Source organism: Henckelia pumila, chromosome 2 (genome assembly GCF_033568475.1).
Source record: "Henckelia pumila isolate YLH828 chromosome 2, ASM3356847v2, whole genome shotgun sequence".
In the NCBI taxonomy this organism is placed as follows: domain Eukaryota; kingdom Viridiplantae; phylum Streptophyta; class Magnoliopsida; order Lamiales; family Gesneriaceae; genus Henckelia; species Henckelia pumila.
Genome location: NC_133121.1, coordinates 140933888 through 140952132, shown reverse-complemented (window position 1 = coordinate 140952132; position 18245 = coordinate 140933888). Strand labels below are relative to the sequence as shown.

Below are 18245 nucleotides of genomic sequence, written 5' to 3'. Positions count from 1 at the left end.
TTTTGAATTTCAGTTTTAGTCCTACATGTTTTGATTTTTGACAATTTCAGTCTTTTTTATCCGAAAATATTTACGTGCACATCAGCGCCACATCGAAAAAAAAGACTAAAATTGCCAAAAAAATAAAGATAGCAGACTAAAACTGAAATCTGAAAATATAGATGATCAAAATCGCAAAGTGACAAAGATACATGAACAAAAAAATATAATTTTCTATTTTTAAAAAAGTTATGGGTTAATTGTTTCCGTTTCCATTTAAACTTGAGCTCAAAGATTTTGGAGGCAACAATGGCACTCTGACTAAGAATTGTTCCGACATCACCAACCTTCCTCTTCCTCTATTATAGAGGTGGGAAACCTCTCCTACCTTACTCTATATGCAGTCTCCATCCATGCACTCTGTGTTTCGGAGAATAATATAGTCAATGGCGGAGCAAGGATTTCTGGTATACCCGAGTTAAAACTTTAAGCTCAGGAATCTTTCAATATTTTGAATTGAGCTACCTGGGCTAACATCAAATTTGTTGGAGAACGGCGATCAGATCAATCAGAATTGATATCCGGTGCAGCGGAAGTTTAAAAATTTTATATGGAACGATTCCATAATGGGTATCAAAACTTTACGATTAAATTGTGTGTGTGTAAAAATTAAATAACAATTATAAATTTTTACCTCCAATCTCGAATCGAGATTATGGACACCAACAGATTGCTCTGCTCTTGTTGTATCTCCCAGGAACTGATGGACGAACTGTTCTTCAATCAGGTCCACGAACAGAGATTTAATCCCTCTGATAGATTGCACTAGAAAATCTATCAGAAGTTTCTACGAAGAGAATTAACGAATTTGATCCGTTAAACCAGACTGTAATTCAAAATTCACAGGCTGGATTTTTCCTGAGCAGAAGGGAAGGGGGCGGCCACTGTTAGAGAGAAAACTAGGGTTTTTTTCGAAAATTGTGACCTGTTTTCTGTAATTTCTGTATTGCAATAACTTATTTATAATGTAGGCCGCTAACAGCTTAGGGCCCATTAGTCATAAGTTCAAGCCCGACAAGCAAAGCCCGCATGTTCAGAAATTAATATAAAATTCATCATGACTCCGATTGATAAACCGATTTCACCAATGTGCACAGAAACCATTTCTGCACCTTTTAAAGTCAAGATAAATTTTTCTGAATCCGAATTCAGTGATTTCCAAAAATGCCCATCCCTATGTCATTTTAGGAAATCTTACTCCTCTACTCTTAAATAAGAAGTCCAACTTCTTTGTTCATTAAATTTAACTCTTTAAATTTAACTATCTCAACGGGGGATTAAAAATCCATTACTCTGTGTGACCCTCAATGGTTCAGGGATACAGCTAGCCGTGGGCTCACAACTCCTTGTGACTCGGAACAACAATTTCCGACTTGCCCATCGAATCATGGTAAGAGCGCCTAGCAACATCGCCCCATGATTCCCTAGGTATCACTGATAGTGCCTGCAAGAACCAATAGATTTTGGTTAGCGTACAGTACGGTCCCTTCATCCATATATCCCGATCGAATCAACAACCATTGGTAAATCGAGAGTCGTTCGAGATTCGATAACTATGCAATAGTCTAGTAGATATCATCCCATACATGATACTACCTATAGCTGACGCATATGGTACATGTGTCATATTCTCTATCTCTGCATCAGTCTTGGGACACATAGACTTGGATAGAGAAACTCCATGACACATGGGTAGATGTCCTCTCTTGGACCCATCCATTGAAAACCGTTTCAATATGGTGTCGATGTAGGTTGCTTGAGTGAGTCCTATCATTCTCTTAGATCTATCTCTATAGATCCGTATCCCTAGAATATAGGATGCCTCACCCAAATCCTTCATCGAGAATCTACCTGATAACCATATCTTTGTTGACTGCAACATCCCTACGTCATTCCCAATGAGTAGGATGTCATCAACATAAAGTACTAAGAATGTCACCGCATCCTTAACTACTTTCTTGTACACGCATGGTTCCTCCGGGTTCTTGATGAAACCAAAATCCTTTATTGTTTCATCAAATTTCTGGTTCCAACTTCTTGATGCTTGTTTTAGACCATAGATTGATCTCTGAAGCTTGCATACATTATGCTCGCTTCCCATGGATGTGTATCCCTCAGGCTGCGTCATATAGATTTCTTCCTTAATGTCTCCATTAAGAAAAGCAGTCTTCACATCCATTTGCCATATCTCATAGTCATACCAAGCAGCTATGGCAATAAGGATTCTTATGGACTTGAACATTGCAACTGGTGAAAAGGTTTCATCATAGTCAACTCCTTGTCTTTGAGTATAACCTTTTGCCACCAATCGCGCCTTGTAGGTCAATACCTTACCATCAGGCCCAAGATTTCTCTTGTAGATCCATTTACACCCTATTGGAACAATTCCATCGGGAGGATCTACTAAAGACCAAACTTGGTTTGTATGCATCGAATCTATTTCCGACTGCATAGCTTCAAGCCATAAATTTGAATCCGCATCAGAAATTGCTTCTTTGAAGTTTCTTGGATCACATCCAACATCGGGTTCATCTTGATCTCCTTCAAGAAGAAGATCATATCGAATAGGAGGTCTAGAAGTCCTCTCGGATCTTCTAAGTATAGGCGTGTCTATCAATGGTTCCTGAGGTGTAGGATCGTTATTTTGTATTTCGGGTTCTTCTCGAATTTCTTCGAATTCCATCATCTCGCCTTTCTTATCCAATAAGAACTCCTTCTCCAAGAAGGTGGCATTCCTTGAAACAAACACCTTTGTTTCAACAGGATGATAGAAATAATATCCGATTGAATTCTTCGGATACCCTACAAAATAACATTAGGTGGATCGACTATCCAACTTATCTCCCATTGTCTGCTTCACGTAAGCAGGACATCCCCAAATCCTCAAGTACGAATACTTAGGAGCTTTGCCATTCCATAACTCGTATGGTGTTTTGTCCACTGCTTTAGTGTGGACGTTGTTCAACAACAATACCGCCGTTTCAAGCGCATAGCCCCAAAACGAAGGTGGAAGCTCAGTGAAGCTCATCATGGATCGAACCATGTCCAACAAAGTTCGATTACGACGCTCCGATATACCATTCAGCTGAGGTGTCATAGGAGGAGTCCACTGAGAGAGAATCTCATTCTCCTTCAGATAGTCTAAAAACTCGGTACTCAAGTATTCTCCACCTCGATCCGATCGAAGTGCTTTAATACTTTTACCTAGCTTGTTTTCTACTTCAGCCTTGAATTCTTTGAACTTTTCAAATGTTTCAGACTTATATTTCATTAAATATAAATACCCATACCTCGAATAATCATCAGTAAAGGTAATGAAGTAGGTGTGGCCATATTGAGTACCAATTCTAAATGGACCACAAACGTCTGTATGGATCAAATCCAACAGATTTTGACTACGCTCAGGTTTCCCCTTAAAAGGAGATTTAGTCATTTTTCCTTTCAGGCAAGATTCACAAGTAGGTAGAGAGTTAATATCAGACATATCAAACATGCCCTCTATATTGCAAAGGTTTGCCGGGTTTTGACTATCGATTTTCCTTTTGTTTGTTGTTGCCGGTTTATCAACATAATTTATTGGAACGTATTTTAGTTTTAAGTTATATAGATCGTTTTCAAGTTGTCTATTTCCAATCAAACATTCATTCTTGTAAATATTGCAAATCCCATTCACAAAATTTCAAGAATAACCATCTCTATCAAGCATAGAAACAGAAATAATGTTTTTAATCAAATCTGGAACAAATAAAACATCTCTCAAAAGTAACTTAAAACCGTTCTGCAAAATTAAATAAATATCTCCCACAGCTTTAGCTTCAACTCTGGAACCATTTCCGAGCCTCAGCTGGGTCTCACCCATTCTAAGCCTGCGACTTCTTGTCATCACCTGCAAATCATTGCAAATGTGAGATCCACATCCGGTATCCAATACCCAAGAAGTAGTATTAAGTGAAACATTTATTTCAATATAGAACATACTGACCGGCTTTTTCGGTATGAATAAATTCTGCTGGCAAGCGCACCAGGTCAAATTATAATAAAGTGGACTAATGTTCAGATGTCGAACCCACAGGGACTGTAAAAATATGATTACCAAAACCTATTTATCTCTACTTAATCTAGACTAATGAATAAAGACGATTTCAGATTTTAAACAAAAATAATAAAATTGCAATAATATCAAATTAATTAAAATGCAAATTAAACTGCAGCTGGAAATTTTGAATTACTTTTTATTTTGGAAAAGCTCGATCAAGGACACACGTAGGTACCAGACAATTCATGCAACAAGCAATCAATCTAAGATATCAGACTTAATCTTAATTCACGGGAATTTTTCTAATTTGTTTGAAGGACTATTTCTAGAACAATCAACCTATTCAAATATTGATGAACTAATCTTTCGTAATTCTAATCAAATTTGAATGCATAAATTGCTGTGAAAATTCAGTAAAAACCTAAACCGCATAATGAAACCGAATTCTATTTCTAGTCAGTTTTACACTATGTTGATTATCGAAGTGATCAAAATCGAGACCTCCTCTGTCGACTTGGAATCGATTAACAAGTAAACAAATAACTGGCCAAGAAATTTGTAAGACAAAGATAAATTTGATAATCAATAAAAATCAAATAAGTCTGAAGATCTCAAATAAATAAACCAAGTTTTTTACATAAACTGTCTGACCCAATCACGTGGCCTTGATCGAAAAAAGAAACTACTCACTAATTAACATGATTCAATACCAAGTTTTAAAAACATAAAGAAACAAAATACTAGAATAGCGGAAAAACTGAAGAACTTTTGCTTCCAAGCCGCCGCAAGCTTTCTCCGTACTTCAAAAGATCCAAAAGTCCCTAATAAAAGCCTCCAAATTCTATATATATGACCGCCTCCAACCAAATTCTTCAAAATAATTTTTATAATCAGAAACTAGGTTACGGACACGTGCGCGCGCGCCTAAACAGTCTCGCGCGCGCGCCACTTAATAAAACAGAGATTTTCAAACTTCTCGCGCGCGTGCGTGAGATTCCTCGCGCGCGCGCTCCTTCTCTAACATTCTCTGGAACTTTCTTTGGCGCGCGCGCGAGACATGAGCTCGCCCGCGCGCGCCTTTCCCTGGAACCCTCTGTCGCTTCCTTCGGCGCACGCGCGAGCCTCCTTCTCGCGCGCGCGCCGCATTGACGCACAGAAATCCCAATATTTCATTCAATTCCTACAAAATTAAACCAAGTGAGTCCAAATCAAACACATAACAAAATAAGATAATAAAACTAACAAAAAATCACTTAAATGCATGCAAACTAAACATGAAAAACTATAAACTAATGCATACTGAACAAACTTATCAACACCCCCATACTTAAACCTTGCTCGCCCTCGAGCAAGACATGCAAAAACAAAATGCAAACCAAAAACATGAGTAAAGACGATTCATAAATGTGCAAAGCCTCCGAGAAGTTCAATCACACAACCAAAACACAAACATGCTCTCAACTTTCCATAATACACCTTCGGTTTAACGTGAACGTGTGTGTGTGAAATGTCATTCCAGTTTCATGCAACTTAGATCGAATTCCATCTCAAATCTGCTTAGCAACCTATGACAATTTAGTGCAAGTTTCACTCTTCAAGTGCTCATTTCTTCCAACGACCTCTAGACTAAACTCACCTCCCTTGAGATAATAAATTACACACCTCCGGATTTTGCACCCGGTATTTTTTTAGCCCCAATAATTACCCGCTGACTTAGCTACAACTGGATAGGATATGAAAAATCATTCTATTTTTTCTTTCTAATCCCCTCGTCTATAGACCGGATGGAGCATCAATCCCATTTAATCCGCATACTTAGCCTTAAATTTAATTTTTATAGGATTTTACTCCTTTCAAGGCCCGGATGGAATTGTATATAAATTTTTTTTTTCTCTAGGTGCGCCCAAGATCATAAGTGTAAACTAGAGCCTCATCAAAATTCATAGAACACAATCAAGATCCACAAACCACCTATTGCCGTGCAATGGTCAAACAGATAGAAACTTCATCAAATCTTTCGCTACACTCCACTGGTCTAACATTAGTGCTTAAAAATATTCACGGTTCAACCTACAGTTTCTCATGTCAAGTTAAGAGCAAAAAAATTTTTTTTCAAAAATTCATTTTTTTCAAATAAACTTCATCATCATTGGCTATTATGACTCATCCAACTCATGCAAGACAACATAAACACAAAACATAATGAAATGCATGAATACAAACTATATGCAATAGACTAAACCAAATGAATGCAAACAGCAAACACCATCACAAACAAAACTAATCTACCCCCAAACTGATCCAAAGCATTGCCCTCAATGCTTCAGAGATACACAAAAACAACTAATAAACAACGAACAAATGCAATGCAAAACAGAATAAACAAAGCGAAAGGAACTCCCCTGGTCTATTGTTGTCCAAAAGCATCGGGATTCTCCTCGTATTCTGGAGGAGGCTGTGGAACATAAGCGTCCTGTGGAGCTGGTGGAGCATACTGGGGAGGGACGGAAGACTGAAACGGGAATGGAGGTGGATATTGCGGTGCCGCACGAAAACCCGATGAATCAAGTCCCAATTGTGTCGCCATGCTGCGCATAATGTCTTCCAAATTATGTAGATGAGTGGAAGAAGCCTGAAAATAACCCATGGCATAGTGATCAAAAGCCGAGCTCTCAATAGCCATGTCTTGCGCGGTGCGACGAGGAGGAGGGAGCTGAAGCGGTGGGCGGCTGCTAGAAGAACTCCCGACATGTGGCTGACTGCCATAGAATTCCAAATTGCGCTTTGCTTGCTTTGAAGTACAAGCTTCTCATCGACGGTTTTGAATGCCGGGAGCCACTCCTCATCGGGACTAATCGGAACGCCCGCCTGTCGACACAAGGTTGTGATGGTGTGTGGGAAGTAGAGGCCCACCATCGGATTCCGCATTGAATACTGAATGGAATCGTGGACAAGAGTGCCCACATTAACCGGCCACCTTTTCGTAATAGCATAAACAAGAATAGCCCTATCGGCTTGCACGTCAACGGTGTGAAGCACTGGTAAAAGGCGTCGGGAAATAAATGCATACCACAACGCCGGTTCAATTTTTAGAAACCGCTCCGGGAAATGAGTGAATCGGAGTGGGTCGTGCCAACGAACACCCGCATAACACATCAACTCAAACGGCAGATTCCAATCAGGTGCTACTATCACCTGTGCAGTTGTTAATTTCTCCTTCAAAATTTTAAAAGCCTGCAAGCACTCATCGGAAAAATTAAAAGGCACCTCTTTGATTAACAGATTAGTCAGAGGTTTAGCAATAGAAGAAAAATCTTTAATAAATCTCCTATAGAAACCAGCATGCCCAAGAAAACTCCTAATGCCCTTCAAATTTGCGGGCGGTGAAAGTTTTTCAATTACTTCAAGTTTTGCTCTGTCTACTTCCACACCTAAATCAGACACCTTATGGCCTAAAACAATGCCCTCTTTCACCATGAAGTGACATTTTTCCCAATTCAAAACCAAATTACTCTCCTCACATCTCTGCAACACTTTTTTCAGATTTAACAAGCATGCATCAAAAGATGATCCTACCACAGAGAAATCATCCATAAATACTTCTATGAACTTTTCAATCATATCGTGAAAAATAGCCATCATACATTGCTGAAAAGTGGCAGGGGCATTACACAACCCAAATGGCATCCGTTTATATGCAAAAGTACCATAGGGACAAGTAAAAGTGGTTTTGTGTTGGTCCTCAGGTGCTATAGGAATTTGCATATATCCGGAATAACCATCTAAAAAACAATAAAATGCATGCCCTGCAAGTCGCTCAACCATCTGATCAATAAAGGGAAGGGGGAAGTGATCCTTACGGGTGGCATCATTCAATTTTCTATAGTCTATGCAAACCCGCCACCCCGTAACAGTTCTTGTAGGGATCAATTCATCGTTGGAATTTTTAATTACAGTCATCCCTCCTTTTTTCGGCACTACTTGAGTTGGACTCACCCATTCACTATCAGATATAGGGTAGATAATACCTGCATCAAGGAGCTTGATTACCTCCTTTTTCACTACCTCTTGCATTGTTGGGTTAAGTCGCCTTTGTGGTTGAGTCGATGTCTTATGCTCTGCCTCCAACAAGATTTTGTGCATGCACATTGTTGGACTAATTCCCTTTAGATCGGCCAAACTCCAACCTATGGATCCTATGTGTTCTCGGATCACACGCAACAACTTTTCCTCCTCGCAACCTGTCAAAGAAGAAGAACAAATTATTGGCAGTTTATCGTTTTTTAATAAGTACAAATACTTCAAATGAGATGGAAGTGGTTTAAGTTCAAGAGTGGGGGGCTCCTCGATGGATGGCTTCAGCGGTTTTGGAGTATGGTTGAGCTCTCCCATCTTGGTATTGATGAGTCTGTCGAAGGGTAGACTCCAGTCCAAATACCGTGCTACTTCATGAACTTCCTCACTAACATGTTCTTCATCAATTGTACCTGTCAAACATATTTCTAATGGATCCACCGATAGATGTTCCTGCATCGAACTCTCAACCAACTTATCAGTAACATCAATTCTGAAACAATCAGAATTGTCTGCAGGATATCGAATGCCATGAAAAACATTAAAAATTATTTTCTCATCATTCATACGCAGTATCAATTCTCCCTTATGCACATCAATCAAAGCCTTTCCAGTGGCTAAAAACAGTCTACCCAAAATAAGAGGTATCTCACGATCCTCTTCCATATCAAGCACAACAAAATCTACTGGAAATATAAACTTATCAACTTTTACCAACACGTCCTCTACAATTCCCCTTGGATATTTTATAGATCTATCAGCCAATTGTAGGGAAATAGTAGTTGGCTTAACTTCACCAATTCCTAGCTTTTCAAAACATGAATAAGGCATAAGATTAATACTTGCACCTAGATCGCATAAAGCCTTATTAAAAAATGATTTTCCAATAGTGCATGGAATTGAAAAGCTACCGGGATCCTTAAGTTTTGGAGGGAGTTTATTTTGTAAAATGGCTGAACACTCCTCCGACAACTTAACAGTTTCAAAATCCACAAGTTTTCTCTTGTTAGACAAAATCTCTTTTAAAAATTTTGCATAACTAGGCATTTGAGCTAAAGCGTCTGCAAAGGAAATATTAATATGAAGTTTTTTGAAAATTTCTAGGAATTTTGCAAATTGATTGTCCAATTGCAGTTGCTTTGCTCTCTGGGAAAAGGGTAGTTTACTCAAGTCAATATTCTCAATAATAGATGAGGGAGAGGACTTACCTTTCTTGTCTGTAAGCGTGGAGTCTGCTTGCTTTGGTGCTTCATCCGAATCTTTTTCCTTGACTAGGTCACTTGCTTCTTCATCCTCAGTATTCTGTGCATCAGTATCTGCTTGTGATCTAGTTACCGCCAGAATAGCATTGACATCCTTTGGATTCCTCTCAGTATTACTAGGTAACGATCCTGTTGGCCTAGTTGATAGTTGTGTGGCTATCTGACTCATCTGTGTCTCTAATTTCTGTAACATTGCCTCTTGATTCTGTAGACGGGTCTCAGTACCCGCTACATATTTCATCATAATTTCTTCAAAAGAGGGCTTTTTCTCTGGTGGCTTTGATGTGTTAGCTGTAGGATCTGCAGCTTTTCAAGCGAAGTTTGGATGGTTTTTCCAGCCAGGATTGTATGTGTTGCTGTACGGATTGTACTGCTGTCTCCCTTGATTTCCCATAAAGTTCGCTGCATTAACTTCAAATACTTGTTGTTCGTCAGGTTGTTGAACTTGCACTTGATTGGCTGAAGATGTCTGCATAACTGCCATCTGATGGGTAAGTGCATCGATCTTGGCATTAAGTGATGTTAGTGCATCGACTTCAAGAACTCCAGCTTTCCTCTCTTTTTTAGCATCTGGCCATCCAATGTTACTCTCAGCCATATTTCCTATAATTTCCCATGCCTCTGCTGGTGTCTTTCTGAATAGGCTTCCGTTGGCAGCCGCATCTAACATGGATCGAACAGATTGATCAGCCCCATTGTAGAAAGTCTGAGTCTGCTGGCTTTGTGTGAGATTATGTTGAGGACACATCCTCAACATCTTTTTGAATCGAGTCCAAGCAGCATTTAACGATTCTGCTTCTTTCTGCCTGAATGATATGATATCAGAAAACAGCTTTGCCATCTTTGTGGGTGGAAAATATTTATTCAGAAAGGTTTGAACAAGTTGATCCCATGTAGAAATAGACCCAGCAGGCAGATCATCTAGCCATTCAGCTGCTTCTCCTTGTAGAGAGAATGGGAATAATCATAGTCTCACTCCATCAGATGATACCCCATTCACCTTGAACGTGTCGCAGATCGACAGAAACCGCTCCAGATGAGCGTAAGGGTCTTCTACAGATGAACCTCCGAATCTAGCTTGCAATTGTATTAGCTGAATCGTAGAGGGCTTCAGCTCGAAATTGTTCGCCTCAGCAGCGGGGCGAACTATGCTAGATCCATAACTTTCAGTTGGCGGACGGATAATATCCCATACAGTACGGTTGTCTGCCATCTCTACTTCAGATTCAGATTCTGATTCTAATTCAAGATTGAAAGATTTCTTAGCTTTTCGGATCCTGCTAAGTGTGCGCTCGATCTCCAAATCAAGTGGTAGTAATGTTCTTGATCGAGTCGTATGCATACACAACAGAAGGTACCTGAAGATCACCAAGAAATTAAAATCAGAATTTTAACAAAGAAAGTAATGTCTAATCTCAAGTGAAATAAAAATTTTGATATCAAAAACAGTCCCCGGCAACGGCGCCAACAACTTGACCGGCTTTTTCGGTATGAATAAATTCTGCTGGCAAGCGCACCAGGTCAAATTATAATAAAGTGGACTAATGTCCAGATGTCGAACCCACAGGGACTGTAAAAATATGATTACCAAAACCTATTTATCTCTACTTAATCTAGACTAATGAATAAAGACGATTTCAGATTTTAAACAAAAATAATAAAATTGCAATAATATCAAATTAATTAAAATGCAAATTAAACTGCAGCTGGAAATTTTGAATTACTTTTTATTTTGGAAAAGCTCGATCAAGGACACACGTAGGTACCAGACAATTCATGCAACAAGCAATCAATCTAAGATATCAGACTTAATCTTAATTCACGGAAATTTTCCTAATTTGTTTGAAGGACTATTTCTAGAACAATCAACCTATTCAAATATTGATGAACTAATCTTTCGTAATTCTAATCAAATTTGAATGCATAAATTACTGTGAAAATTCAGTAAAAACCTAAACCGCATAATGAAACCGAATTCTATTTCTAGTCAGTTTTACACTATGTTGATTATCGAAGTGATCAAAATCGAGACCTCCTCTGTCGACTTGGAATCGATTAACAAGTAAACAAATAACTGGCCAAGAAATTTGTAAGACAAAGATAAATTTGATAATCAATAAAAATCAAATAAGTCTGAAGATCTCAAATAAATAAACCAAGTTTTTTACATAAACTGTCTGACCCAATCACGTGGCCTTGATCGAAAAAAGAAACTACTCACTAATTAACATGATTCAATACCAAGTTTTAAAAACATAAAGAAACAAAATACTAGAATAGCGGAAAAACTGAAGAACTTTTGCTTCCAAGCCGCCGCAAGCTTTCTCCGTACTTCAAAAGATCCAAAAGTCCCTAATAAAAGCCTCCAAATTCTATATATATGACCGCCTCCAACCAAATTCTTCAAAATAATTTTTATAATCAGAAACTAGGTTACGGACACGCGCGCGCGCCTAAACAGTCTCGCGCGCGCGCCACTTAATAAAACAGAGATTTTCAAACTTCTCGCGCGCGTGCGTGAGATGCCTCGCGCGCGCGCTCCTTCTCTAACATTCTCTGGAACTTTCTTCGGCGCGCGCGCGAGACATGAGCTCGCCCGCGCGCGCCTTTCCCTGGAACCCTCTATCGCTTCCTTCGGCGCACGCGCGAGCCTCCTTCTCGCGCGCGCGCCGCATTGACGCACAGAAATCCCAATATTTCATTCAATTCCTAAAAAATTAAACCAAGTGAGTCCAAATCAAACACATAACAAAATAAGATAATAAAACTAACAAAAAATCACTTAAATGCATGCAAACTAAACATGAAAAACTATAAACTAATGCATACTGAACAAACTTATCACATACCCTTCGCAGTTCGCAATTGCTCAAGATATTCCTTGCAGTTACGCTTCCAATGACCGGGCTTCTTGCAGTAATGGCAAACATCCTTGGACTTTTCCATGTTTGAAGCCTTTGTCTTGTACTTCTTCTCGGGTTCAATTTTCTTGGATGGGGCAGAACGTTTCTTACCCTTTGTACTTGGTCCCTTCTTAGCAGAAGAAGAGGAGCCCACCAAGAAAGCCGGTTTATCCTTCTTTAAAGTGGATTCATATGTCACAAGCATATTGACCATCTCTTCAAGGGAGGCCTCTATCTTGTTCATATTGAAATTCACCACAAATCCGTCAAACGAAGAAGGGAGAGATAGAAGTAGTAAGTCCACGTTGAGTTCATGCTCCAACTCCAAATCAAGCGTTACCAACTTCTGTATGAGCCAAATCACTCGTACCCCATGATCACGGACCGAAGTCCCTTCACGCATGCGACACGTCATTAGCTCTTTTACAGTAGCGAACCTTTCAGCTCTCGATTGAGCCCCAAAAAGTTCCTTGAGTTGTACGTGAATGTCAGCAGCATTCACGGTATCCTCAAATCGCCTCTGGAGTTCATCAGACATCGAGACTTGCATATAGCATTTGGCCTTGATATCATGGTCCCACCATGTATCAAGTTTGGCTAACTCTTCTGGACTTATGTCAGCTGGTGCTTCCTTCGGAGGAGATTTTTCTAACACGTAGAGCATCTTCTCCGAAGTCAAGACAATCTTCAACTTACGGAACCATTCCGTATAGTTTGCGCCAGTCAATTTATTTTGTTCGAGGATCGAGAAAAGTGGATTACGCGAATTCATCTTTATGAAATACTGAAAAGAAACAGACAAATATCAGTGATTATTTAATTAATTTACTAAGACATAAAATAGGCGAAATTTATTTTATGAATCTCACTCCCACTATTTTAACGATTTCACTACCCTCTAGTGAAAACGGGAAACTGTTTTCCTTAGTGAGAACATGGAGTCCAATTGACAAACTATGGTCCCGAATAATATCAGCCAACCATAATTTTCAAAAGGTAGAGCCCAATTGCTTCCAAAGCAACCTCCACGTTTTTACCTCATGTCCAATAAGGGCCCAATAATATGACGCCGTTTATTGTGACATGTCAAGATGACCCATCAATATTAAGTTGTGATGGACGGTCGCCATGTGGATCCCCCAATAATATGAGCCGATCCCATGGGAGTTCCACCCAACTTACAACATGTGTCGATCCAATGTACAGCTTTCCGACGAACGGGCCCCCCCCCCAATAATATGAGCCGGACCATATCCGCGGGTAGCATCTCATACATTGATCGTTGATGGAAGGTAGGAACATTTAAACAATTTTAAATTTCCTTTATTTATCTTGATATCAATTTTAAATCATATTTAAAATGAGGGATTTTAATTTTGAAAATTTGTCTCATCATTTTAAAATTTTGTATGCTTGCCGGATTCACACAATTTTGTCTAAAACATGCATACAACAATAATATCATATATTATATAGGATGATCGATTCCATTTTTAATCGACTCGTGGTTGCCAATCACGAGTCTTAGTCCAATCCTAGGTAATATGCAGTATGCAATGAAATCCTATTACATTGAGCTTCCAATTTACATTTCTTCTGTCTTTATTGTCTGCTGGGCCCACCTCCATCTTCAAATCTTCATCTCCCACTAAGTCTAATGTATTTACAATAAATAACCATGACAAGTAGGGGATACATTTCAAGGGGTGGAAACGGGCCATAAACCAGACCCACTTTTATTACATATGACAATTCATATTGGGCCATAAACCAGGCTCATTAATAAATCCAACAACAATAAAAACAAATGTAAATTCCTAACATACACCTACAAAATTGGTCATGGCAATCGATCATCCTTATCCAATAATATTTAATTCAAAATTAATTTATTGGATAACATGCAATGGCAATTTAAATTAAAAGGATAAAATCATATTCCATATATAAAATCTTATTTTACATACAAAATCATATTTTATCTTTTTATCAAATAAAATCATATTTTACATATAAAATCAAATTTTATACATAAAATCATATTTTACTCAATATTTCCATAAGATCATATCTTATCATCAATTGTACCAAAAATAATTAATTTCAAAATTCAATTTAACGGATAAAATATTTAAATTTTCCAAAAATTCAAATTTATCCAAAAATTAATTTTAAAAATTTTGGACTCGAACAATTCGATCCGATGCCTCGTGGACCAATCAAAAACAATTTTCGATCGGACCAAAAATAGAATTTTAACATATTAAAATTTTAATTTTAAAAATTAAAAATTAATTTTTCGCGGGCCGCCCGGGACACTCCCGGGCTGCCCGCGCCCCAAAGGGGCTCGGGCCGGGCAGCGACGATCGCTGCCCTGGGCAGCGCACTGCGCAGCGCCTAGCGCTGCGCTGGGCAGCGACCATCGCTGCCCCCCCCCCCCGGGCAGCGATCCAATCGCTGCCCGGGTTTTGCCCGATAAAAAAAAAATTAATTTTAAAAATTTATTTTGTTTCAAAAAACCGAGACTTAAAAATTTTCGTACAATCGATTAATTTAATCGCTTGATCTGAGCAACCTGGCTCTGATACCACTGTTGGAGAACGGCGATCAGATCAATCAGAATTGATACCCGGTGCAGCGGAAGTTTAAAAATTTTATATGGAACGATTCCATAATGGGTATCAAAACTTTACGATTAAATTGTGTGTGTGTAAAAATTAAATAACAATTATAAATTTTTACCTCCAATCTCGAATCGAGATTATGGACACCAACAGATTGCTCTGCTCTTGTTGTATCTCCCAGGAACTGATGGACGAACTGTTCTTCAATCAGGTCCACGAACAGAGATTTAATCCCTCTGATAGATTGCACTAGAAAATCTATCAGTAGTTTCTACGAAGAGAATTAACGAATTTGATCCGTTAAACCAGACTGTAATTCAAAATTCACAGGCTGGATTTTTCCTGAGCAGAAGGGAAGGGGGCGGCCACTGTTAGAGAGAAAACTAGGGTTTTTTTCAAAAATTGTGACCTGTTGTCTGTAATTTCTGTACTGCAATAACTTATTTATAATGTAGGCCGCTAACAGCTTAGGGCCCATTAGTCATAAGTTCAAGCCCGACAAGCAAAGCCCGCATGTTCAGAAATTAATATAAAAGTCATCATGACTCCGATTGATAAACCGATTTCACCAATGTGCACAGAAACCATTTCTGCACCTTTTAAAGTTAAGATAAATTTTTCTGAATCCGAATTCAGTGATTTCCAAAAATGTCCATCCCTATGTCATTTTAGGAAATCTTACTCCTCTACTCTTAAATAAGAAGTCCAACTTCTTTGTTCATTAAATTTAAATCTTTAAATTTAACTATCTCAACGGGGATTAAAAATCCATTACTCTGTGTGACCCTCAATGGTTCAGGGATACAGCTAGCCGTGGGCTCACAACTCCTTGTGACTCGGAACAACAATTTCCGACTTGCCCATCGAATTATGGTAAGAGCGCCTAGCAATATCGCCCCATGATTTCCTAGGTATCACTGATAGTGCCTGCAAGAACCAATAGATTTTGGTTAGCGTACAGTACGGTCCCTTCATCCATATATCCTGATCGAATCAACAACCATTGGTAAATCGAGAGTCGTTCGAGATTCGATAACTATGCAATACATCTTGAAGATCAAATAGTGACATCGCATGTGCTACTAAGAAACCATTTCTTAAAACACATCATGTACTCTGGCCAGAGATTCGTCACACTAATATCTCCTCAGATCGCATAGGATATCCACACTCGCAAGTATGTGGTGAATCCTTGACAACAAAGCATCGACTCCTATATGTATTGTAACTGTACCCAATCCCGACACCTGATGACCCCAATAGAGTCGGTAAACGAGTCAAAGCACAGTACTAGCATATAGAGTCTCAATGATGTTTCAAGTAGTAAGGACTAATGGTGTACAACCAAAACCGCGGACTTTATCCACTCGATAAGTAATAACCACTTGGAAAGTCCAAATAGGGTAGTTCGATCATTCATCATATGAATATCCATTTGCATGCTTCGAACATCTCTGTGTTCCCTACCAATGAAACGTGGTACTCTGCATCGCAAATGCTAGTCTCAAACTCGAGCGATCCTTATCCTTATTATCGGACGGCTCAATCGACTAGGAACAGTTTAGAATATACAGTGACTATAAGATGTGTTTCATGATAGACATCCCCATGTTCTACCACATCTTATATACACTATAGTATATTCAAGGTCTTTATCAAAACAACAATAGTATATCATAATATAACAATATGAAGAAAGATAAAGTCATTGTCATTATTAAAAGTGTAAATTATATTAAACAAAAGATTATTTATACAAAGAGTCATCAAAGCCCTTAGCTACAAGTTGGCTCACCGGGCACCCACTCTTTAAAAATTAATCCAAAATTTTTCAAAATTTTTATATACAAAAATTTGAAAAAATTTCGGACCATAAGTATGGCTTCGCCACTGAATATAGTGATCCTCACTCCTCCATATACATATAGAACACTATTTTAGAGAATATCATTAATTACAAAAATGTCATTTTCGAAAATTGCAAAATGGTCCTTTTATTTTTAAATTTTTTTTGATTCATTTCATTTTTCTAATTTTTTTTAAAATTAATTTTATTGTTAGATTTTTATAATTTATTTTTATTTTATTTGAAGTTTTTTTATTTTATTTATTATTAATATATTATACAATTTATTTTAAGCTTATCAAATTAATTCAACGATATATTATGTAATTATTTAATTTTTAAATTAGTAGGGTTAGTGGTAGTGGGGTCCCACAAAATTTTAGCTTTAATATTGTATATCAGATACTGTCTTGTAAAGAAGAGACTGAGTTTCATGGTACAAATGAAGCGTGTGCGACAAATGTGACTGTTGAAGTAATTGACACACGTACAAATTGGTGTGTATATATTGAGTGGTGAATTTGTGAGTAAGTTTTGGGAGTGGGGAGATGGCGGAGTTCAAGCATTTGGTGCTGGTGAAGTTCAAAGAAGAGGTGGTGGTGGAAGATGTTATCAAAGAAATGGAGAAGCTTGTTTCTGAGATGGACATTGTCAAGTCCTTTGTGTGGCAAGTTAATTTGGTTCCCTTTTCATGACTATCTAGCAAATTAAATCAATGGTACTCATTTTTGCCTTGTTTAATTGTTTTTTTTATTTAATTTCATGTGTTAGGGGACGAGACGTGGAGAGCCTGGAAATGCTGAGACAAGGATTCACGCATGCTTTCTTGATGACATTTGAGAAGAAGGATGATTTCACTGCGTTTGCTAGCCACCCCAATCACGTCCATTTTTCCACCAAATTCTCCGCCGTGATCGACAAGGCGGTGCTGCTTGATTTCCCCGTTATTACGGTCAAATCTCCTGCCTAGCTACTAGCTCATCCATCCATCAACAACGTTATATTAATCTTGTTGGACTTGGATCGGACTACTATATATATATGATATGATGTCAAGTGTGTTTTGGAGTGATTTTGTGGGTACGTTTGTTTTTGCTTAGTGTAATAAATTAATGTGTTTTTTTTTTTTTAATATCACCGGATCCATTCGCATTTGCCAATAAAAGTTACATTTTCCCACGCGTGCACTTCTGAGAGGAATATAATGTTGTAAGTTGTCATTGTCAAATGGGCAAAGGAACTGTTTTTCTTTCTTTCTTCCTTTTTTTTTTTTTTTCCCTCCCAACCATTGCATTGTTTCTAAGAATAAGGTCTGAAATAGAGGTACACAGAAAGACGAATGATGTAGAGAAGAAATTGGCAAGTGTTAATAAACGAGTTAGAAAAGAGATTAATTCTTGCCTCTGATCATCAAAATCGATTATATATATTAACATGCGCTTCTTGAGCTAATTTGACCAG

At 38.3% G+C, this 18245-nt stretch overlaps 1 protein-coding gene across 1 annotated transcript; it reads left to right on the top strand.

The window, feature by feature from the left end:
• The first annotated feature begins 17223 nt into the window (after window positions 1-17223).
• On the top strand, window positions 17224-17914 carry LOC140884835 (stress-response A/B barrel domain-containing protein At5g22580-like). The gene is made up of 2 exons (XM_073291707.1): window positions 17224-17451; window positions 17556-17914. The coding sequence occupies exons 1-2, from the start codon at window positions 17333-17335 to the stop codon at window positions 17752-17754; spliced, it is 318 nt and encodes a 105-aa protein (XP_073147808.1). The 5' UTR covers window positions 17224-17332; the 3' UTR covers window positions 17755-17914.
• Window positions 17915-18245: the final 331 nt, after the last annotated feature.